General features: G+C 42.3%; 1 protein-coding gene across 1 annotated transcript in view; it reads right to left on the bottom strand.

Annotated features, from left to right (window-relative positions):
* Positions 1–22047, bottom strand: part of LOC122471375 (S-adenosyl-L-methionine-dependent tRNA 4-demethylwyosine synthase TYW1) — a 212950-nt gene that overhangs the window by 182520 nt on the left and 8383 nt on the right. The window contains exons 5-7 of the mRNA XM_043559879.1: positions 20742–20936; positions 18401–18622; positions 12345–12467 (exon numbers count right to left, since the gene is read on the bottom strand). Coding sequence (XP_043415814.1) covers positions 12345–12467; positions 18401–18622; positions 20742–20936 — 540 coding nt within the window. The remainder of the gene's footprint in view (positions 1–12344; positions 12468–18400; positions 18623–20741; positions 20937–22047) is intronic.

Here is a 22047-nt window from a genome sequence, read left to right on the forward strand (position 1 = left end):
TCTCTCTCTCTCTGCTCCTCCCCCACTCACGCTCTGTCTCTCAAAAATGAATAAACGCTAAAAACAAAAAAATTTTTTTTTAAAACTCTCCTTCAGGTATTGAAGCTAAAACTGCTGCAATTTAACCCCGCATCTGCAGGTTCCATTTCTTTTTTTTAAATTTTTTTTTCAACATTTATTTATTTTTGGGACAGAGAGAGACAGAGCATGAACGGGGGGGGGCAGAGAGAGAGGGAGACACAGAATTGGAAACAGGCTCCAGGCTCTGAGCCATCAGCCCAGAGCCTGACGCGGGGCTCGAACTCATGGACCGCGAGATCGTGACCTGGCTGAAGTCGGACGCTTAACCGACTGCGCCACCCAGGCGCCCCTGCAGGTTCCATTTCTTTAAGAAAGAAACCCCCTATATGCCACTTACTTGTCATAGCTCAGTTTTTAAATGACAAATTTTGAACAGGACTTGAAGTTTTTCTGTTTACTAGGTTTTAAGAAAGCTTTCTGAACTCTCTGAAAAGCAGTTTGAACAGATGTGTCAAGAGCTTTCAAATGGTTTTCCTCTGACCCAGCGATTCTATTTTGGATAACCTGACTTAAAGAAATAATTCCAGAACTCATCCTAAGTGCTCCTGGCTGCACAGACCATGGGTGAAACAGGCTGGTTTAAAGGCAGTGGGTGTCTTGGGGTTGAAGGAATGTGTCGCCTTGTGTTTCTGGGTGAATCAAATACCCAAAGCCTTAAAAATAATAAAGAAAGAAGAACAACTTCATATTATTCTACTGCAGTACTATGCGACTTTATAATAAGAACTGGACACACTGAGATGCTTTCATAAACTGAAATGCTTCTCTGGTGAGTAATTACCAAGCATTCACCATTTATTTCCAAAACTAATGATACGGATATCACTGTTTGTCTGCTTAACCGGAACATGCTGTGGGGAGTATTTAACAACATTTATTTACTGCAGAAAAAAAAAGGAACATTCTGCTCTACATTTACAAATCACAATCACGAGAAAAACAAAAAACAACCTAAGACTGTCAGGCTCTTGCTGACTCCTTGTACTCTACCCACTCTTCAGATTCTCTTCTAAAAACCATTTCTCCCCTGGGGGCTGAAACAAAGAGATGGGAGTCTAGGCTTGGTCCCACCACCTACGAGCCTGTCAGCCATCTGACTTCGGACAAATTGCTTTATTTCTCTAAACCTACTTCCTACCCTGTAAATTGGTAAAGTGGACGTAATAATAGTATGGATATCAAGGTCAATGTGAGGATTGAATGAGACAATCCAATGTGTACTTTGACTTCTCCTAATACTCTGAATCTGTACTGAACTACCCTCTTGCCCTATACCCCAACCCATCCACTATATTCAATCAAATCACATTGCTTCCCAATGCCTTCAGGTTGAAGTTCACATCCCCCTGACAGAATGAAAAGGCCTCCAGTACCCTGCCCCTGCCTTCCTTCTCTAGTTCATTCTCCACACATCCCCACCCCTACCTGAAACCACAGACACACCAAACTGTTCCCCAAACACGCCATTCGCCCTAGCACCCCAGCCCTCTGCATCCGTATCTGTCCTCCTAACCTTCCCACGTTTCACACGTTAGCTCCCTTGTTCTTCGACATCGCTCCCACCCCTCGAGTTCTCTTCAGCCCTAGACTCGCCATCTTGGATCTTGCTACAGAGTGAGGGAGGTAGAATACCACGGTGGTACACCAGTCGGACCAAACCTATCCTATTTGAAGATATCTGCTTATACAGTAATAGCTCATAGTTACCAAGTACACACTACGTGGCAGGCAATAAAATAAAGCGTGCCAGTGAATGAACTTAGTTAATCTTCATAACAACTTCATAAGAGGTTACTTTTATGATCTCCCACTTTAGAGACGAGAAAACAAAAGCAGAGAGTAAAATAATTTGCCCAAGACGCACAGGCTGAGACAGCAGGACTCCACAAAACTCAGTGAGTATTACTCAAAAAGAGGTTATATAATAGGAATACGCTGGCCCAACCCTAGAGCCAATTGCTAACCAGTAGTAGTGCCTCCTCCAGAGTAGTAATTCAGGCAATTTAGTGCAATGCCTGGCAACGACTGGGCAGAAAGCAACTCAGGAATATGTACGAATGGACCCAAAAAGGCCAAATAAATGCATGGGAAAAAACAAAAAAACAAAAAACCAACAACCAGGCAGTAGTTTAGTGTATTCTGTCCAATATAGAATGAAAACACAAGCCATACTTGGAAACTCTGCCATAAGCTAACAATAAAGAAAAACAAAAACTGGTGGCTTTATTTTCATGTCACACTGAAGGCGGAAAAATATTTATTTTTGCCCCAAATCTAATGACTTTATGAGAAAGTTTTTATGAGAAATCTAAAATGTCATAAACCAACTGCTTCAAGTTCATAAAGTCCAAAATCATTTCATTTAAAAAATAATTTACACAGATGTTCAAAATTTTCATTTGTTCTTTCTCTCCAGTGCCCTCTAATGGACAGAGATGAAAAGCAAAGTGAAAATGAACCCACAAATTATTCTAAACTCTTACCATACACTTGAAATTTGCTGAAATTAAATCTGAAGTGTTCTCAATACACACACACGCACACGCACGCGAGGTAACTATGTGAGGTGATGGATTTCTTAACTTGATTGTGGTAATCTTTTCACAATGGATACACATATCATCACATTACACGCCTTAAAAAAATCAGTGTACAACCCTAACATATTTGTCAATCATGCCTCAATAAAGTTGGAGAAACAATTACTGCAAACTCTTCACTCACTGCAAACAAAGCTTTAAATATCTTCTCTTAACCTTCTGTAAAAACCCAGAAATCTGTCTAAATCAGGTATCTCGTACACTGAAATCTATCCTGTTTTAAGACTGTTTCGCCACTAAAAAATTACTCAGATTCTTAATTTAAGAGTCGTAAAATTATACGTTTGCTTTGACCCAGTATATCAATTTGGGGACAATACAACCTAAGAAATATTAACACATTTTTCAAAGTAAAAAGGTCTCGGGGTCCTTGCGTGGCTTAGTCAGCTGAGTGTCCAACTCTGGCTCAGGTTGTGATCTCGCAGTTCTTGAGTTCAAGCCCCACATCAGACTCTCTGCTGTCAGCGCAGAGCCCGCTTCGGATCCTCTGTCCCCCTCTCTTTCTGCACCTCCCCCACTCATGTTCTCTCTCAAAATAAACAAACATTAAAAAAAAAAAAAAAAAACAGTAAAAAGGTCTCAGACCTGTGCTAATTTTACCAGCAGAAAAACCTGACACAGACTAAATGGCCAGCTCTAGGAAAATGTATAAACCAGTTTAAAATATCTAAGCAAACTAACTTCTCACTTTGACATCTGTTGGGCTTTAGAGGTGATGACACACTGTCATGTGCATGTTCGCATCTGACTCACACCTGTGAGGAAGGCAGAGGGCCCGGCCCCTGTTCCCCAGACAAGGGGATTAAGAGTAGGGAGGGTTAAGCTATGCCCACAGGTCACTGGCTGGCCCAAGCCCTGAACCTACACTCCACGCACTTGTCATTCTTAACAGCTGCTCTGTCAGGGGCTTCGGAAATACAGAAGCTACTAAAAATGACAGACACAATCCACACGTGGAAGTATTCAGAAACAAGGAACAAAAGCTGCAACAACAGGAAAGATGGACAGCAATTTTAAATTGAGAAATAATTTTGGATATATTGGCTTAGAGTTTTACACCCAACCAAGAATTTTTTGGTTATGAGCTTTATAAAAGTAGCCAAACCGGGGCGCCTGGGTGGCGCAGTTGGTTAAGCGTCCGACTTCAGCCAGGTCACGATCTCGCGGTCCGGGAGTTCGAGCCCCGCGTCGGGCTCTGGGCTGATGGCTCGGAGCCTGGAGCCTGTTTCCGATTCTGTGTCTCCCTCTCTCTCTGCCCCTCCCCCATTCATGCTCTGTCTCTCTCTGTCCCAAAAAATAAATAAACGTTGAAAAAAAAAAAAATTTAAAAAAAAAAAAAAAGTAGCCAAACCAAATGCATACAGGACAGCGTGCAGGGAAAACTTTGGCCTTGCCGGAAGGGAAATCTGGCCATTGTCCCCAGTTCCTGGAAAGTAACGGGGAATCCCTTGGAATTTCCCGAGTGACAGCAGCGTCCATTATTCACGGTGGGCCCCTCAGACCGCAGCTGACTGCAAGTGGGGGAAGGTGCTGAAGACTGAGTTCAACCACATGGGCAGTCAAGTCCCAATAAAAACTGGACACCGAAGCTCAGGTAAGCCCCCCGGGTTGGCAACACTTGATGTGTATTACTGCACGTTGATGCTGAGAGGACAACACATCTTGAGGAGGACAAAGGAACGCCTCTTGAATCTATTCTATGCGTCTCCTCCTTTGGCTGATTTTCTGTACCCCTTCCCAACAAAGAACCACAGCCATGAGGGTAACAGCTTTGGGGAGTTCTGTGAGTCTTTCTAGCAAATTATCAAACCTGAGGGTGGTTTTTAGGAGCCCGCTCCCCCAAAATTTGCAATTGGTGTCAGAAGTGAAAGCAATCTTGGGGACTATGCCCTCAGACCTTGTAGTTTTCTAATACCAGGGAGGAAGAAAGAGATTGTTCACAGGATAACATGTTCAACCTCGCTCAAAATGAAAGAAATACAAATTAAAATCAGGTCATTATTTCTCACCTTTCTGGCTGGCAAGATTTAAAAGACTAATAACACCTGAGGGTTGGCAAAGGTACAGAGAAATAGGCTATCTCATCTCTCTCCTATGAGAAGAAATAAAAATGTTTTCAATTTTGTATAGGGCAATTTGGAAACATCTATTAATACTATAAAATCCCGGGGTGCCTGGGTGGCTCAGCTGGTTAAGCGTCCAACTCTTGATCTCAGTTCAGGTCTTGATCTCAGGGTCATAAGTTTAAGCCCCACGTTGGGCTCTGGACTGAGCATAGAGCTTACTTTAAAAAATAAAAATAAAAAAATAGGCACCTGGCTGGCTCAGTTGGTGGAACATGCAACTCTTGATCTCAGGGCTGTAAGTTCAAGCCCCACACTGGGTGTACAGATACTTAAAAATGTGTGTGTGTGTGTGTGTATGTATAGATGTAGATATAAAATCCCCTTTGATCCAGAAATTTCAATTTTATGAACTTATTCTTGAGATAAATTTATGCCAGCTGCAAAAATTATAAGAGCAAGAGTGTTCAAACACCTAAATGTGAATCATCAAGAGCCAAATACATCATGGGACATAGTCCTAGACCACTATGTAAACATTAAAATGAACCAGGTGAATCCGTATGACAGCACTGGAAAGCTGTCATGTTAGATGAAAACAAGCAGTCTGTAGACTTGGGAGAACAAAATGATCCCATCTGTGTAGCCAGAAAAACAAAGTTAGACCAAAATGCAGGTGTGTTTGTAAGAGCAGTAAAACACCTGGACGAATACTGCCAAACTAGAAAGTCTGGTTTCCTGTGAAAAGTAGATTTAGGAAGAACAAGGACAGGGAGCTGCATTCTTTGAATCTTTCAAACATATATAAAGAGGGTATGAAATTAAGTGAAACTTCAAAGGGAGGTTCAGATCAAGTTATGTATTTTCAAAGGGAATAGCTAAGAACCAGAAACTCTAAAAACACCTCCCTCGCATCGAGGATGTGAAAAGGATAGAGGACATAGAGGTAAGGACAGAGGATTTTTGAAAATTTCTTTGGAGAATGTTGGTAAGGTATTTTGAGATCCCGCCTCCAATGGAGAGAGGCTGGAGAGCAGGTGCCTTGTCACATCTCAAGCCCCCGAGGCTCCACCAGGGCCCCTCAAAAGAAGCTGCTTGTATGCCCCGCACTCAGAGGGCATCATTGACTGGTGTAGGACTCCTGCCCAGTGAATCCAGACACCAAAGGACTGACTAGTTTCCCCAGCAAGTGAGCACTGCTGCTGGGTAGTAATCAGCCTGTCCTCCCAGAATAAAGAACTCAGGAGTATTCCCGTGGGAAGGGACAAGAGTGCAGGTGGGGGTGACCTTAGATGCTGACCAACCGGGCAACCAGAGAGGAAAACAGAGGACAGACCTCAAAGAGAGGAAGCCAGAGGCACAGGGCTCAGAGGAAGGAGTGAGCCACGACCAGCAGCACACTTCTTGGGGTACACTCGCTCAGTGCAAGGAACCAGGCAGGAGACACCATGGACAGTGTCTCCACAGAAGCAATGAGAGTGCCGGCTGGAGGAAGAGTCAACTTTAAACTGGACGAGGGGAGAGAGCACAGTCACCTTACACCACATAAGAACTTCCTACTTCTCTCTCTCCTGCTCCCTATCCGTTCCCCAGACCCTAAGCAGATCCAAAACAGCAGCTAGCGAGTAGGCCAGAAAGTAGACAAGAGGGGAGGAGTTTCGCCTTTGAATTAAATTGACTTAGTTTCTTTAGTATTACTTACTACCTATTACCTAGGCTTGGGCATTCTACTGTCAATTTATTAAGACTTTGTGTCTTAGGGGCACCTGGGTGGCTCAGTGGGTTAAGCAGCCAACTCTTGGTTTCAGCTCAGGTCATGATCTCACAGTTCATGAGTTCAAGTCCCACATTGGGCTCTATGCTAACAGTGGGGAGCCCGCTTGGAATTCTCTCTCTCTCTCTTTCTCTCTCTCCCTCTGCCTCTCTCTCTCTCTCTCTCTCTCTTTCAGAATAAATAAATAACCTTAAAAAAAATAAAAAGAAAAAGAAGAAAAAAACTTTGTGTCTTAAAGTACCTGTAACACTTTATTACCAAAAATGACCAGAAAAGTCATGAAATCTGCCAGTTCTCCCTCCTGTGCAGGTTGAAAGGGACAGTAAAACTCAAAACAAAGCAGCTTCTATAATAACTTCCCAAAATTAATCCCTGTTTGTAACACTACTTTTAAAAGATTTTTCTGGGGGTACCTGGGTGGCTCAGTCACTTAAGCGTCCAACTTCGGCTCAGGTCATGATCTAATGGTTTGTTGAGTTCAAGACCCACATCGGGCTCTGTGCTAACAGCTCAGAGCCTGCAGCCTGCTTCGGATTCTGTCTCTCCCTCTCTCTGCCCCTCCCCTCCGCCCATGCGCACACTCTCTCAAATATAATAAAACATTTTTTAAATTAGCCGATTTTTAAAAAAAGGTTTTTCTGAAAAAAAACAAAAAGATTTTTCTGTGAGATTTTTAAATGAGATTGTAAAAACTACCTGAAAATATCACAAAGATTTTTATAATAGAGATTTGGGTGCATATGAAACAAAGTTAAAATAAACATTCCAAATGCTAATAGTAATTTTTCTGGGGAGACAGAATTATTGATAGATTTTGGCCCTTTGTTTTCTAAATGTTTATTTTTTAGGTATGTTAATTTGTAATGAAAAAATTTTTAACTAGGCAAAATTAAATAAACATTAAATTTTTTTCTTTATATTACTTTTTGTTATAGCATGGGACCACCCTGAGTAAAATTAGAGGGTCATCATGTTTTATGCAAGAAATAAGTTCTTAAGACTTTATATAACTCAAAACTGACCCTATCAAAAAATGGGAGATATTCTCATATGGCTATATCATAAATAGTTTATAATTCAGTTGATACTAGATTTTTTTGTTTTATTTTGGGAGCATGGAGAGAAAGTAGTTCCTTCCATACTTTCTATTTCGAATCCTCAGAAAAGCGAAAAGTACAATGAAGACCCATAGTCCCTTCACCTAGATTCACCACTTTTGTTGATCATTACCTGTCTACCCTTCCATGCACACATACACATCTATAAAATACACGTGAATGTATGTGCAGAAAGAAAACTTTGCTGAACTATTTGTATGTGGCAGACACCATAACACTTCACTCTTAAACACTACAGAATTCATCTCCTAAAAAATGACAGAACTGCACAACTACAACACCATTATTACAAGGGAAATTAATAAAAATCCAGTATTATCTAATAAAAAAATCCATTACAAGTATCCTCAAATGTCCAGACAATGACCTTTGCTCTTTGATTCAAGATCAAAGGTTACACAATGCATTTAGTTATGTTTCATTAGCGTTTTTAAACCTTGGACCCGTCCTCACCTCAGGTTTTGTTACTGTTAATGTCTATGACATTGACTCTTTTTAAAGAGTCTGGACTGTCCCACTTTTTGGATTTGTCTGATTGTTTCCCCATAATTAGACTCAGGCTAAAAATTTTTGACACAAAATTACATAGATGATGTTGTATACATCTTACTACCCATCATGTCAGGAGGGACACGAGGTCATTTTAATACAAATGATGAAGCTAAATTTGACTTTTTTGGTACAGGCGAAAATCACCTGAACACTCCATTTGTAAAGGTATATTTTATCCTTTGTAATTAGCAAATCATCTGTAGGTATTTTTCCCCCAGTGATGTATTTATTTTTGGCATGTCTAAGTGGGTTAGTTTCTGGGATGATATTTTGAGAATACGTGCATATATGGCCCCCAAAGGCATTTCATGCAATCCTTGCTTAAATTAATTATCACCCTGGGGATAGAAAACAAATGATTAATTCTATCATACCCTGTGTATTTCTTATCTAGAAACCTTCTATAAAGACTTTCTCTTGTACCTCCCTTCTGTTGAGCAGCAAAAGGATTGATTTTTTTTATTTGATGTAATACAATCCATTGCATATAATACAATACATATTATCATTATGTTCATTTTTGATGCTCAAATTGTCCCAAATTTGGCCTGTGGGAAACTCTTCAAGCTGGTTCCTATGTCCCTTTGATGTGTCTCCATCAGTCTTTGATGATCCACTTGCCCAACAAGACATCCCAGGCCCATCTGTTATGCTCCCTTCCTCAGCCCTGGAATCAGTCATTTCTCCAAGCCCTGATTCCTTTCAATGAGGTAGGATATTGAGAAAACAAGAACTGAGTGCTCACCATGTTTGTTTCTAGGTCTGTGGCCTAACAAAGAGTACATCTGTTCTCTGTCCCCAGTTCCTGGCACAGAGCTTCAAAAAACCTTGGCATTTTCTAAGTGCCAGAAGGGTCATTGTTATGCAAATGAGGTGACTGAGGGGGTAGGCCTAGATAGCTTTAACACGGGGCTGGTCAACCAGAAAGACCAACTCTGGGCCAGCTGGATCTCCAGGGAAAGAAACAGGGAATGAGGTCAGCTGGAGAATCAGATGGCCAATAATCTAATCAATCATGCCTACACAATGAAACCCCAATAAACATTCTGGATGCTAACTAACCAACTTCCTAGTTAGCGGACACGTGGATATGGTGGGAAGGGAGGATGTCCCTGGGTTTCACGTGGAGAGGGCGCGGAAACTCTTGAGTCTCTTCCCCACCTCCCTACTCTCAGAACTCCTCCTGTTGTCTTTTCCACTTGGTTGTTTCTAACTCGTATCCATTAAAACTGTAAGTATAGTGCTTTCGGTGAGTTCTGGGTCATTCTAGCAAATTACCGAAACTGAGGGCAATCACGGGACCCCAAAATTATAACCAGTTGATGGGAAGGGCAGGCGGCCCCTACTTAGAGCCGCCATCTGAAATGGAGGCAGTCCTGTGCAAGACTATGCCCTAAATCTGCAGAGTCTGATGCTAACTCCAGGTAGCTACTGTCAGAATTGAACAGAACCGGGTGTTTAGTGGTCAGAACGTGAAAGGTTCTTTCTGTAACCACAGCTCCAAAACACCGTTTATACACACACAGCACTCAAATTATAAATTTGCAAATCTGCCATGACAATAAACTATTTTTTTAGAAAAAATCTTATGTTCAGATCAACCTCCAAATGAAATCCAACACCACATGAAAATCTCATTAATACACATGGATCCACCTTATTATTTCTCACAGATGCACAACAAGGTCTGTAGTGTGTGGATATATCATGCTTTTTTCAACCAGTCTCTGGCAGCTGTTTGCTGTATATACTTGTGGCATAACCTTGGGCATCTGCTGTTTTGTATTTGTGAAGATGAATCTTCAAGGCAAATTCACACAACCAGGCCTGCTGGATGATGGGCAAATGCATGTGAATCAAAAGCCCCTCCATACAGGTTACACCGTTCCGGACTCCCCTCAGCAAGGTGTGAGCACCTGTGTTCCCAGAGCCTCACCAGCTATGGATGCCGTACAGTTTTTGAACTTTTGTGATTTTGGTAGGTGAGAAATGTCATGTCAGAGTAGTTTTAATGTGCCTGTCTTTAATTCTGAGTGAATGTGAGCATTTTTTCATATGCTTGAAGTCTATTTGTAGCACTTTTCCTGAGACTCGCCTATTCAGGTGTTTGGCCAATTTTTTCTATTAGGTTTTAGGTCTTTTTTTCTTTTGCTTTTTAAGAGCACTCTGTATAATAAAAAAATTAACCCCTTCTTTGTTATAGAAGAGGCAAATATTTCCTTTTTAATTTGTTTGAAGTTTATTTATGTTTGAGAGAGAGAAAAATAGAGCACACAAGCGAGCAGCAGAGGGGCAGGCAGAGAGAAAGAGAGAGAATCCCAAGCAGGCTCCATGCTCAGCACAGAGCCCAATGCAGAGCTCGACCCCAGGACTGCAAGGTCATAACCTGAGCCAATATCAAAGAGTCAGACACTTAACCAATTGAGCCACCCAGGCGCCCCATACTTTCCCTTTCTATCATTTGTCTTTTGATATGCTTATAACCATGCAAATCTTTTTAAAACTCATTGGTAAATTCAGTCTTTTCTTGCTTCTAGATTTTGAATCATACAGAAAACTCTTCTCTAAGTTATAAAATAATGCATCTGGTTCTATTACTTATAAAGTTTTTTCAACAAGTTCTCTAACCCAATTGGAGTCTATGGTGACCTATGAGATGCACAGAGCCAAGTTTAAATGTTCACAGGTAGCTATCTGCTTGTCGTGCCATACCCCTGCCAGGGAAAAGAGATGCCACATTTATTATATATGAAATCCCCATATAATCCTGGATCTACTCCTGCTATTTTATTCTGCTGCATCAATCTGTCTCAACAGGAGCCAAAACACAGCTTTAATTACAGATGCCTTGTAGTAAGTGTTAATATCTGGTAGGGCCAGTCTTTCTCATTACTACACCAAGGAGTTCCTAACTATTCTTGCATGTTTATTTTTCCACATGAATCAACCAGGCTAGCTCTAGGGGAAAAAAAGTTATTGAAACTTTTAATGGGATTTCATCAAATTTACGTATTAATTTAAAGAGAAGTGACATCTTTAGAACAGTGAGTGAGTCACCACATCTAAAAACAAGAGATGTCTCTGCTCAGGAATTTTTTCAGTTTCCATCACACAGATTTAGGACATTTCTTTCTAAATTTATTTTTATGTACTTCTTTATCTTTTATATAGCTGTTATAAATGAGGTCTTCTCTTCCACTACGGCTTCTAACTGGTTATTGTTTGGAAAGACAAAGGCTATTTGGCTTTTTACCTTATTATATCCTGCTACCTTACTGATTTCTTTCATTTGAGTTTGTGTCAATTTTATCATTGATTTTCTTGGATTTTTCCGTAGTTTTACTTCTTTTGTTTCTAAAACTTAGGCACTGGGCACATTCCCAGTGTAGGATATTCTCATTTCCCAAAACTGACACATGAATGGAGTCTATACACTCTTATGCTATTGTGTATACTACTCCCATTTCACATCATTGGAATCTGCGTAGACTCCTACTACACCACACATTCTCACATTCATCTTCTCTGCGGCAATGACAACCCAGACTAATGTTTCCTAGATTCCTAGGGCCTCCACCTACACCGATCTCAACACCTCCAGACCAAGGTGCTGTCCGTAGGCTCAACAGCCCTCACTCTACGTGAGGCGGAAGCACTTGAAGAAAGTTCCACTTGGGGGGTGCCTGGGTGGCTCAGTCGGTTAAGTGTCCGACTTCGGCCCAGTTCATGATCTCACGGTTCGCGAGTTCGAGCCCCACGTCAGGCTCTGTGCTGACAGCTCAGAGACTGGAGCCTGCTTCGGATTCTGTGTCTCTCTGCCTCTCTCTCTCTCAAAAATAAATAAATATTTAAAAAGAGAGAGAGAGAGAGAGAGAGAGTTCTACTTGGAATCTCAGCACGAGTCCATCTTCATGCTGTTCACCCTGTCTCCTCAGTCACAACATTGAAGTCCCTCTAACCATCCACCCTTCCCTCAATTCCTGCCCTAAAATCTGCCTATCCTACTACAAGCTCATTTTCACAGGGCTTAGAGGGAAGATTTTCACAAAGTTCATTAAAAATGGCAAAGAAGTAGAAAACTCTCAAGACAAGAGGCAAATGTTAGATGTCAGCTAACAGCGGGATCCAGGTGCACTCTTTCCCAAAGTTACGGTACCTTTTCTTTCTTCACACAATTCATAATTTTGCCAAGGTCCTCGACATCAACGACAGAATTTAGATTCTGGTGGTCCTCAGTACCAGACTCTTCCTCACTGGTGCTCTCAAAGGTCTCTTCCTCCTGGAACATCAATGTTTCAGAAATATATTGTTCAAAGTAGCGAGCCTCCAAGATTGTGAGTTCATGGGACAGATCTGAGATATTTTAGGCTACAGGTTCAGCAAGTATGGCCCGCAAGCCAAATGCAGCCAGCCTCAGGCCAAATCTAAAGGCAGCCATCACTTACACGTTATCTATAGCTATGTTCTTAATACAGTGACCGGACTGACAGTTGCAACAGAAACCATGTGGCCCACAAACATGGAAATATGTATTAGCTGGCCCTTCACAGAAAAGTTTCCTGACCTCTCTTTTAGACAGAACCGACCAGGCTTAGTGAAGAACTAAAGGCAGGAATGAGGAAAAGGAAGGAATTAAGCATGACTCTTAAGTTTCTTTTTTAAGTAATTGAGACGGTGGTGCTGTTTACTGAGATGAGAAAGATTTGGGGAGAAACAGACCAGAAGAGTGGAAATGAAAAGCTCCATTTTGAATTTGTAAAGTATGAGATGCCTCAGACCTCCAAGCAGAGATTTCAAAGAGGATGCACATAAGAGAACAAAATTCCAGGCAGACCACAGGGACAAAAATATAAACTTAGGAATAACTAGCATTCAGACAGTACTTAACTGCCATGAAACTGGGTAAGATCATCCAGGAAGAAAGTATCAACAAAGAAAAGAACCTCACACCAAGCCCTGAATCGTTCCAACATGCAGAGGTTAGGTAAGGGAAGAAGATCCCAGGGGAAAAAGGAAGAAAACCACGAGAATGGTATTGTGAAAGTCAAAAGAAGAGTGATTTTAAGAAGGAATTGCGGTATCAAACCCTACGAAGAGGCCAAGCAAAATGAAGGCAGAGAAATACCCACGGGGCTTGACAACATGATGTCCTCGGACCTAGAAAGGAGCAGCCACCGTGGGGCAGAGCGCCAAAGTGGAGTGGGCGAGCGTGAACTGGGACTTCTGCTCCCAGCTGCAGAGTGTGAAAGACACTGAACGCCCTTCCTGTGGAAAATAACCAACACTGAGTAACAGAATATTTTAGTAGCACAATTTCAAGTGTATCACTGAGTCGACAAACATACGAGGAATTAAAAGTGGACAAGCATCAACTGAAAAGGGAATCCTAGGAGGTAAGCGAGTGATGGAGTGGAGGGTATCTGCTGAACTCCGGAGAACCTATTCTGACAGCTGGACAGGACCAGGGAAGAGGAAAGTTGAGGAAATAATACTAGGAGGAGAGTCTAACACAGAAGACCAAAGTCAAAGCTGGGACCCCACAAGGCTACATCTCTCATGTACATGTAAACTAGAAATAAACATTCCATGCAAGAGGAGAAAGCAGAAAACACAGGCAGAGAGTTTTGGGGAAGGAGGAGGGGGGAGGCAAGAGCTAAGAATAGATACAGGGATTTTATTTTAAAAATTCTAAAGTTTCTGGGACGGGTAAAGAAGAATTTTGGGGCACCTAGGTGGCTCAGTCGGTTAAGCGTCTGACTTCAGCTCAGGTCACGATCTCACGGTCCGTGAGTTCGAGCCCCACGTCGGGCTCTGGGCTGATGGCTCAGAGCCTGGAGCCTGCTTCCGATTCTGTGTCTCCCTCTCTCTCTGCCCCTCCCCCATTCATGCTCTGTCTCTCTCTGTCTCAAAAATAAATAAACGTTAACAAAAAAAAAAATTAAAGAAAAAAAAGGAGAATTTTATAATAAAAACGCAGAACCAAATTAAACCAAAATTCCCAAAAACAATACTCTAACTAGAAGACAACAGATCACTGTGTTCAATTTGGGGGCAGGGCGGGGGGGAATGACTCCCAGCTAGAACTCTATACTCAGTGAAGCATCAATCAACTATGAAGGCAAAATAAAGACATGTAGATATAAACATTCTGAAAATCTACTTCCGAAACAACCTTTCTCAGAGAACTACTAGAGAACGTGCTCCAAAAACAAGAGTTAACTAAGAAATTAGAAGATAAAGGAGATACCAGAATCAGGAAATCCAACCCAGTAAACCAGTGACAGGAAGGCTGTGCATCACAGCAGACAGAAGACACAGGACTCCACCCACACCAAGGTTGGGACTGCAGCCACGCCAAAGTGGAGGAATAAGGACTCGTGAGAAGCCTCCAAGAAATCAACAAAAACTACAGAACACTAAGAAATAATTTTCAGTTCCAATAGAACTTTAGAATGAATCAGTGATAATTATAGAGAAATCAAAACTGATGTAGCCATTACCTAAGGGAAATTAATGTGTAAGAGCGAAAATGTGGGGCACCTGGGTGGGTCAGTAGTCGGTTAAGCCTCTGACGACGGCTCAGGTCATGATCTCATGGCTCATGAGTTCGAGCCCCACGTCAGACTCTGTGCTGACAACTCAGAGCTTGGAGCCTGCTTTGGATTCTGTGTCTCCCTCTCTCTCTGCCCCTCCCCTGCTCACACTCTGACTCCCTCTGACTCTCTCTGACGCTCTCTCTCTCTCAGAAGAAAATGTTAAAAAGTTTTTTTTTAAAGAATGAAATATAATAACATAATATACAGCAGAAATGTGAGCACATATACAGTCACAATAATGAAGCAACAGTCTAGCCAGAAAATGCTACAACTGCACAAGAAAATGAGAGGAAAAGTGACACCGCACGTGTGTGTGTGTGTGTGTGTGTGTGTCCATGAGAGGGAGAGAGATTGTGAAATGTTTTAAAAATCAAGAAATAGCAAGAAGAGCCTATTATTTATGAATGTAGAGGTAAAATGTCTGATGAAACAGCAAGAATTAAAAGTGACAACCCTGGGAAAATAAGAATTAGACAGAATAAGGGAAGAAAGGATAGTTTTTAATTAAAAGCCTAGAAGTACTATTTGAAGTCTTAAATGTACAAGTGTTACTTTTGATTAAAAAATTTTTTTTACTTAAATCTGTTTACATGTTAAAAACCGAGAGTGACATCAGCAAAATAGCAGAATAGACAACTCCAAGGGCCTGTTCTCCCACAGAAACACCTAAAAACTAAGCAAAAACCAATAGACTCAACTCTAATTCCCAGAGTTCTGACAAAGGCTTACAAGACCCAAGTAAACACTGAATCAGGAAAAAGGAAACCCAAAAATGACATTCAAGGAAATCTGTCACAACACTAGCTGAATACAAAGTAAAGAAACCATGTACAATAGGCAGTCTTTAAAAAGATAGTTTTTTAAGTCAATAAACAAACAATTATAACCCATAGCAAACTACAAAAATAAACCCTGAGGGGGGAAAGAATCTGGTTTCCAGGGTTAATACCTCATAATATTCAAAACTCGCAATTTTCAACACAATATTATGAAGCATGCAAAGAAATAAAAAAGTCTGGCCTACCTGCAGAAGAAATCAACCAAAACCATCCCTGACACTGGACTTCACTAAATAAAGGATTTTAAGCCGATGGTCTTAAATATGCTCCAAGAGCTGAAGGAAACTAGGAGAACGATGTCGAAATACAGAATATCGACACAAAGACAGAAATTATAAAAAAGAAACAAAGAAATTCTTGATCTGAAAAACATAAGAACCAAACTAAAATCTCCTTACAGGGTTTCAGTAGCAGACTTGAGCCGACAGAAGAACCAGCAAACACGGACACAGATCAGTTAGAAACTGGCCAGTCTGAAAAATGAACAAGCGTACCAACACATACAAAAGTGGTTGCACAGGACTCTGTCCTAAATACCACTGGATTGTATCCTTTACAATGGTTAATGATATGTTATGTGAATTTTACCTCAATTTGTTTAAACAGTGTAAAAAAATCTTAAAAGACCAACTGGTGGGAAGGGAAGCAAACATAAGCAAAAAGAATGGCTATAAAAGAGAATAGGGGCGCCTGGGTGGCTCAGTTGGTTGAGCGTCTGACTTCGGCTCAGGTCATGATCTCGCAGTTGATGAGTTCGAGCCCCACATTGGACTCTGTGCTGACAGCTCAGAGCCTGGAACCTGCTTCAGATTATGTGCCTCCCTCTCTCTCTGCTCCTCCCCTGCTCATGCTCTGTCTCTCTCTGTCTCAAAAATAAATAAACATTAAAAAAAAAAAACTTAAAAAAAAAAGAACAGAAAAACAAAACAGCAGCTGAAACACACAAAACAGAAACATTTGTTTTATATTTGCTTTTCCTGTTTGTTTGAACACAGGTGATTCCAGGGCACGTTCATAAACTTACGGGAACAATCTGGCAGAATGGAAGAGACTAACGATACAGGAGAGAGACGCAATAAACAAAGGGACAAAGTCCTTGATTCCAGCGCATGCACAGAACGGCTCTCGCAGGACTCAGACCCTTGGTCTCCTGCCACAGAAGAGATGGGGAAGATGTGTGGATGGGGTTGGGGGCTACAAGAGATCTCTGATGGCCTCCTACAAGAGCTGGAGGAAAGGGCAGAGAGAAGTCTTTTTTAGGTTTATTTATTTATTTTTGAGAGAGAGAGAGAGCACACACAGTACACACCAGTAGGGAAGGGGCAGAGAGAGACAGGGAGAGAGAATTGGGTTTTTTTTTAAGTTTATTTATTCACTTTGAGAGAGAGAGAGAGAGAGAGAGAGAGAGAATGAATGAACAGGAGAGGAGCAGAGAGAGGAACAGAGAATCCCAAGCAGGCTCCATACTGCCAGCCTGGAGCCCACTGTGGGGCTGGAACTCACGAATTGTGAGATGATGACATGAGCCGTAATCAGACGCTTAACCCACTGAGCCACCCAGGCACCCCATGAGAGACAGAATCTTAAGCAGGCTCCACACTGTCAGCACAGAGCCAGGTGTGGGGCTCGAACCCACAAACCGTGAGATCATGACCTGAGCCAAAATCAAGAGTGAGACGCTCACCCAACTGAGCCACCCAGGCGCCCCCAGGCATGGAGAGTATTAATCAGTCAGCTTGGAGAGTGAGAAAGGGAACTCACACAAGAACGCTGGAGACTGCTGGGCAGGTCTGAGTCCATACATAGGCCTGTGGTCGTGAATCCAGGGTCAAAGAGCAAGCAGCAGGCAAAGGGGAAGGCAGGTGGGAGGTTTCGACCTGGCTTGGGGTTTGGCCATTTGGGTGAGAAAAGGGAGTGGAAGGCAAGGCAACTGAAGACGTTTATAAGAGAATGAGCATAAAACCTAACCTGGATAAGGCAGAAGTGAAGAAAGCAGTTTTCACTCCCCAATGAAAAAGGCATGGGATCAAAAGAATTGTAAATAAAGTAGGACACCTGAGGCAGGTCAGAGTTCAGATCACAAGAACATGAAATTTCAGAGATGACCATGGAAGAGGCCTAGGTGAGTGAAGAACATGCCTGCTGGGGGTATGAAAGCCAGGCAACTGGCAGGTCGGGCGGCTGGATCAATCACCTCCATGGATGGCTTTGCCCCAAGGGTAATGACAGGAACAAGGGTGGAGAGAAAGTGAGTCAGAATGTAAAGTGGTTCCTGAATGACACAAGTGACCCAGTGCCAAAGAACAGAGAGACAGCCGTGAAACAGCCTGGTGACATGAGCTTCCAAGGAACTAGGTACCTGAACCAGGAGCCAAGAGACTTGTTTAGAATGTGAGGGACAGAGGATAGGAATCTAGGATGGGACAGCCTTCCAGTATGAGTGACTAAAGGAATCGTTCAGTAAGACAGGTCAGCAGGAGGACGTGGTTAGGGGACACAAGGACAGGAGCTCAGCTAACTTCAGGCCTCTGGCTGTGTAACTATTAACTATTAACTACCTGCTGGCCGCGTAACTATTAAATAGGAGAGGTGGGAAGGCACACAGCACAAACTGGCTTCACTCTTAAGGCCGCTCTCTCTCTAAAACGCCACCGCGTGAGTCTCAGAGCTTCCCTCTAACTAGAAGCCAGAGAAGGCGCTTCTCCGGGCAGAGGTGAGGTTCAGCACCTCCAAACACCAGGGGAAAGCAGTGAGACAGGGACACAGAGGCTCCGTACCGCAGATGATTCACACTGGCCTTTCTTGCAGTTGCCGCCACAGGGTTTTCTCTCTCCTTTCCGAAGTGCCTGTAGCCGGGAGATGAACCTGGTCTTCCAAACTCTGAAGTCGGCTTCAATGCTGCCATGTTTGCTTTTCACCACGTCACAGTCACCCTCCCCTCTAGCCACCACACGGTGAGCACCAAGCATCCAGAGCCACTTATCGACATTCTTGCCAACCTGCAAGAAGACAGATAATCCTCGGCATCACAGGCTTGTAGACTGCTCTGCAAAAGGTCCATGATCCTCGGGGACCCCTGTCACTGGCTGCTGCTGGGAAAAGGGAGCTTAGCCGAAGGGCAGCAGGCCCTCCAGCCCCAGCCGCAACCTGAAACGCTACACTGGTTACATTCTGACAAGATTCTGCAAGAGACTTTATTTTATTGTTATTTTTTCAGTGTCTTGGGGCACCCGGGTGGCTCGGTCGGCTAAGCGTCTGACTTCGGCTCAGGTCATGATCTCATAGTGTGTGGGTTCGAGCCCCACGTGGGGCTCTGTGCTCACAGCTCAGAGCCTGGAGCCTGCTTCAGATTCTGTCTCCCTCTCTCTCTCTCTGCCCCTCCCCTGCTCATGTTCTGCTTCTCTCTCAAAAATAAATAAACATTAAAAAAAAATTTAGAGTGCAAGTGGGGGAGGGACAAATAGTAGGGGTACAGAGGATCCGAAGCGGGCTCCACACTGACAGCAGTGAGCCCGATGCGGAGCTCGAACTCATGAGCTGCCAAGATTACCCTAAGCTGAAGTCAGACGCTCGACTGACTGAGCCACCCAGGCACCTTGCAAAAGACTTTTTTTAAACAAAGGGACAGACAAACCCTTTTATTAAGGTTAAGATTACTACCTAAAAAAAGACTCTGAAAACTCCTATTCTAAGTCATGGTCAGAATAAAATAACTCATTAGCAAAATGAGATTCAAAATGTAGCAAAGCCCACTTTAATAAGAAAGTGCAGCCCGTTTGGCACGACTCACGGCTTTATAAATTCAGAACTTGAACGTACTGCAGTAAGAAGCAGTTAGGCTGAGGTACAGGGATTGCCAAGATGCATGGTTAAGAGCTCACAAACTTAAGGGGCGCCTGGGTTGGTTAACCATCCTACTTTTGATTTCAGCTCCACTCGGGATCTCACAGCTGTGTGGAGCTCCGCACTGACAGCAAGGAGCCTGCCTGGGATTCTCTCCCTCTCTCTCTCTCTGCCCCTCCTCTGCTCGTACTCGTGGCTCTCTCCCTCTCTCTCACAAACTAAATCATTAAAAAAAAGAGAGAGAGAGAGAGTTCAAAACTTAACAGGCTTTGTGAGTGGCAAGGCATTAAACACTTACATATCTGAATTTTACCTTTTTTTTTTCTAATTCCTTTGAAAATATAGCCAGAAATACACATCTTGATATAACAACTGAATGAAAACAAGCTCAAAAGAAGATCTCTACTTTCACCTCTACTCACATTCTACCAAAGACAGGTGAGCCTGGCTGGGCCCAATTTTGGGAAGAGGTACATATACAAAAAGTTCCAGTAACTGTTTAGAATCTCAAGGAATGGAGAGGCTCTATATTTTTATTACTTAAAGTATAGAGAATAGAATGCAAAAGAAAAGGAGCCCAAGTTAATTGCATTTAGAAAAAAGATCTAGGAAAACAAAACAATGTCTTACTACATAAAAGGCAGCAAATGCTTTTCTTCTATTTCCCTTTAAAAATTAATGACTGGGGCGCCTGGGTAGCTCAGTCGGTTAAGCGTCCGACTTCAGCCTCAGTCATGATCTCACCGTTCCCAAGCTGGGGCCCAAATCCATTTTAGATTCTGTGTCTCCCCCTCTCTCTCTGCCCCTCCCTCACTCGTGCTGTCTCTATCTCTCAAAAATAAATAAGCATTAAAAAAAATTAATCATTAAAAGACAATGAGCTCAACAGTATTCAGAGTTAGCCTGAGCCATAAAGGTTGTTCAACTATAGGTCAGGCAGCTGAGACAGTCCAAAGAACCACTGATCTTCCATCCACAAGGTCTTGCCTGGGGACGGCAGACTAGACTCAATGACCGTGAATCCAGGCCACTAAGACACTAGACAACAGGAGGTATAAGCATTTTATTCAACAAAATTTACTGACCGCCTACTATGCACCAACCTTGGATACATATGTGTAACAATTCCCCATTATAACAGAGTAACACAACAAGTTTATTATTAAGTACCAAAGTTTGTGGATTATTTCACACACAAATGTGTGTATGAATTTTTTTTTTTAATTAAAAGAGAATTTATCCCTACAATTCAACATACACCTACTTTGTACCTACCTTGTTGAAGTGGTTCGCATAGGCAGAATTTCCCAGGCCAAATACAGCATATCTCATACCCTTCAGGTAAGTTTTGCCAAATCGGAAATCACTGGATGCCTCCTCTAACCATTTGCAGAACCACTCTGCACTTTCAGTGGGTCGACCATCAGTATACGTAGCAACCACGAAGGCACAAACGTTTTTACTAGTAACCTAACCAAGAAAGTAATTATTTCAGAAGAATATTCACAATATAACTTATCAGTGAAGAAAATCCCTTTTTAAAATGCTGACATCCACATTAATACTAATCTCTAAGGGCACAGGGTGCTTTCAAAATGTTACTCACTTTCAAAAGTGGAAGAAAACAGAGCAAGAACACTTTGCACGGGGAGAAAACCCAGACCTTTACCCCTGCCAATACACCCCTCGTGCCCTTAACTATATATTCCATTCCAGTCCTCAGACTATCAGCTCCTGTCATCTCCAACTGCCCTACTGGAAACAAAATCCCAATCAGTCGGGAAGAAAAACAGAAAGATCTCATTAAAACTATCTGAAAAATTAACGTAATAAACTTTTTAAATGTAAGGTAACTTAACACGTGGCACTATCATCTACACGGGGAAACAAAATACGCCTTCAGTCCTGCTAGCCATGGTATTCCAATCTGCTTGAATGAACCTCAAAAATTCCAAGTCATGGGGCGCCTGGGGGGCTCAATCAGTTAAGTGGCCAACTCTTGATATCGGCCTAGGTCAAGATCTCACGGTCATGAGATCAAATGTGGAGTGTGCTTGGGATCCTCTCTCCCTTTTCTCTGCCCCTCCTTCATTCACATCCTTTCTCTCTAAATAAATAAAGAAACAAACCTTTAAAAAAATGTTTTTACATTCCAACTCATGAGATAAGTTATAAAGCAATCCTTTATTAATAATTAAATCCCAATAAAATATTTTGATGGTAAAAAAAATTATTAAATCTCAAAGTTTGCTAATAATTTTTCACAAGTAATTCTGAGCAGATTCAAGGTCACTCATTTGCACCCCACCACTTTCTTATGGGAGAAAGAAATGGACAGTTACAGCTAGGAGGCTATCGACTAAGAAGGGGCTGGCAAACTATGTCCCATAGGCCCAGTCCAGCTCACTGCCTGTTTTTTTTTTTAAAAACAAAGTGTTAGTAGAACACAGCACACTCATTCATTTACATCGCCTATGGTTGTTTTGTGCCTCAAAGGCAGAACTGTGTGCACAGCGCCCAAATCAGATGATATTTACTATCTGGCCCCTTACAGAAGTAGTTCATTAACCCCTGCTCTACG

Source organism: Prionailurus bengalensis, chromosome E3 (assembly GCF_016509475.1).
Source record: "Prionailurus bengalensis isolate Pbe53 chromosome E3, Fcat_Pben_1.1_paternal_pri, whole genome shotgun sequence".
NCBI classification, from domain to species: domain Eukaryota; kingdom Metazoa; phylum Chordata; class Mammalia; order Carnivora; family Felidae; genus Prionailurus; species Prionailurus bengalensis.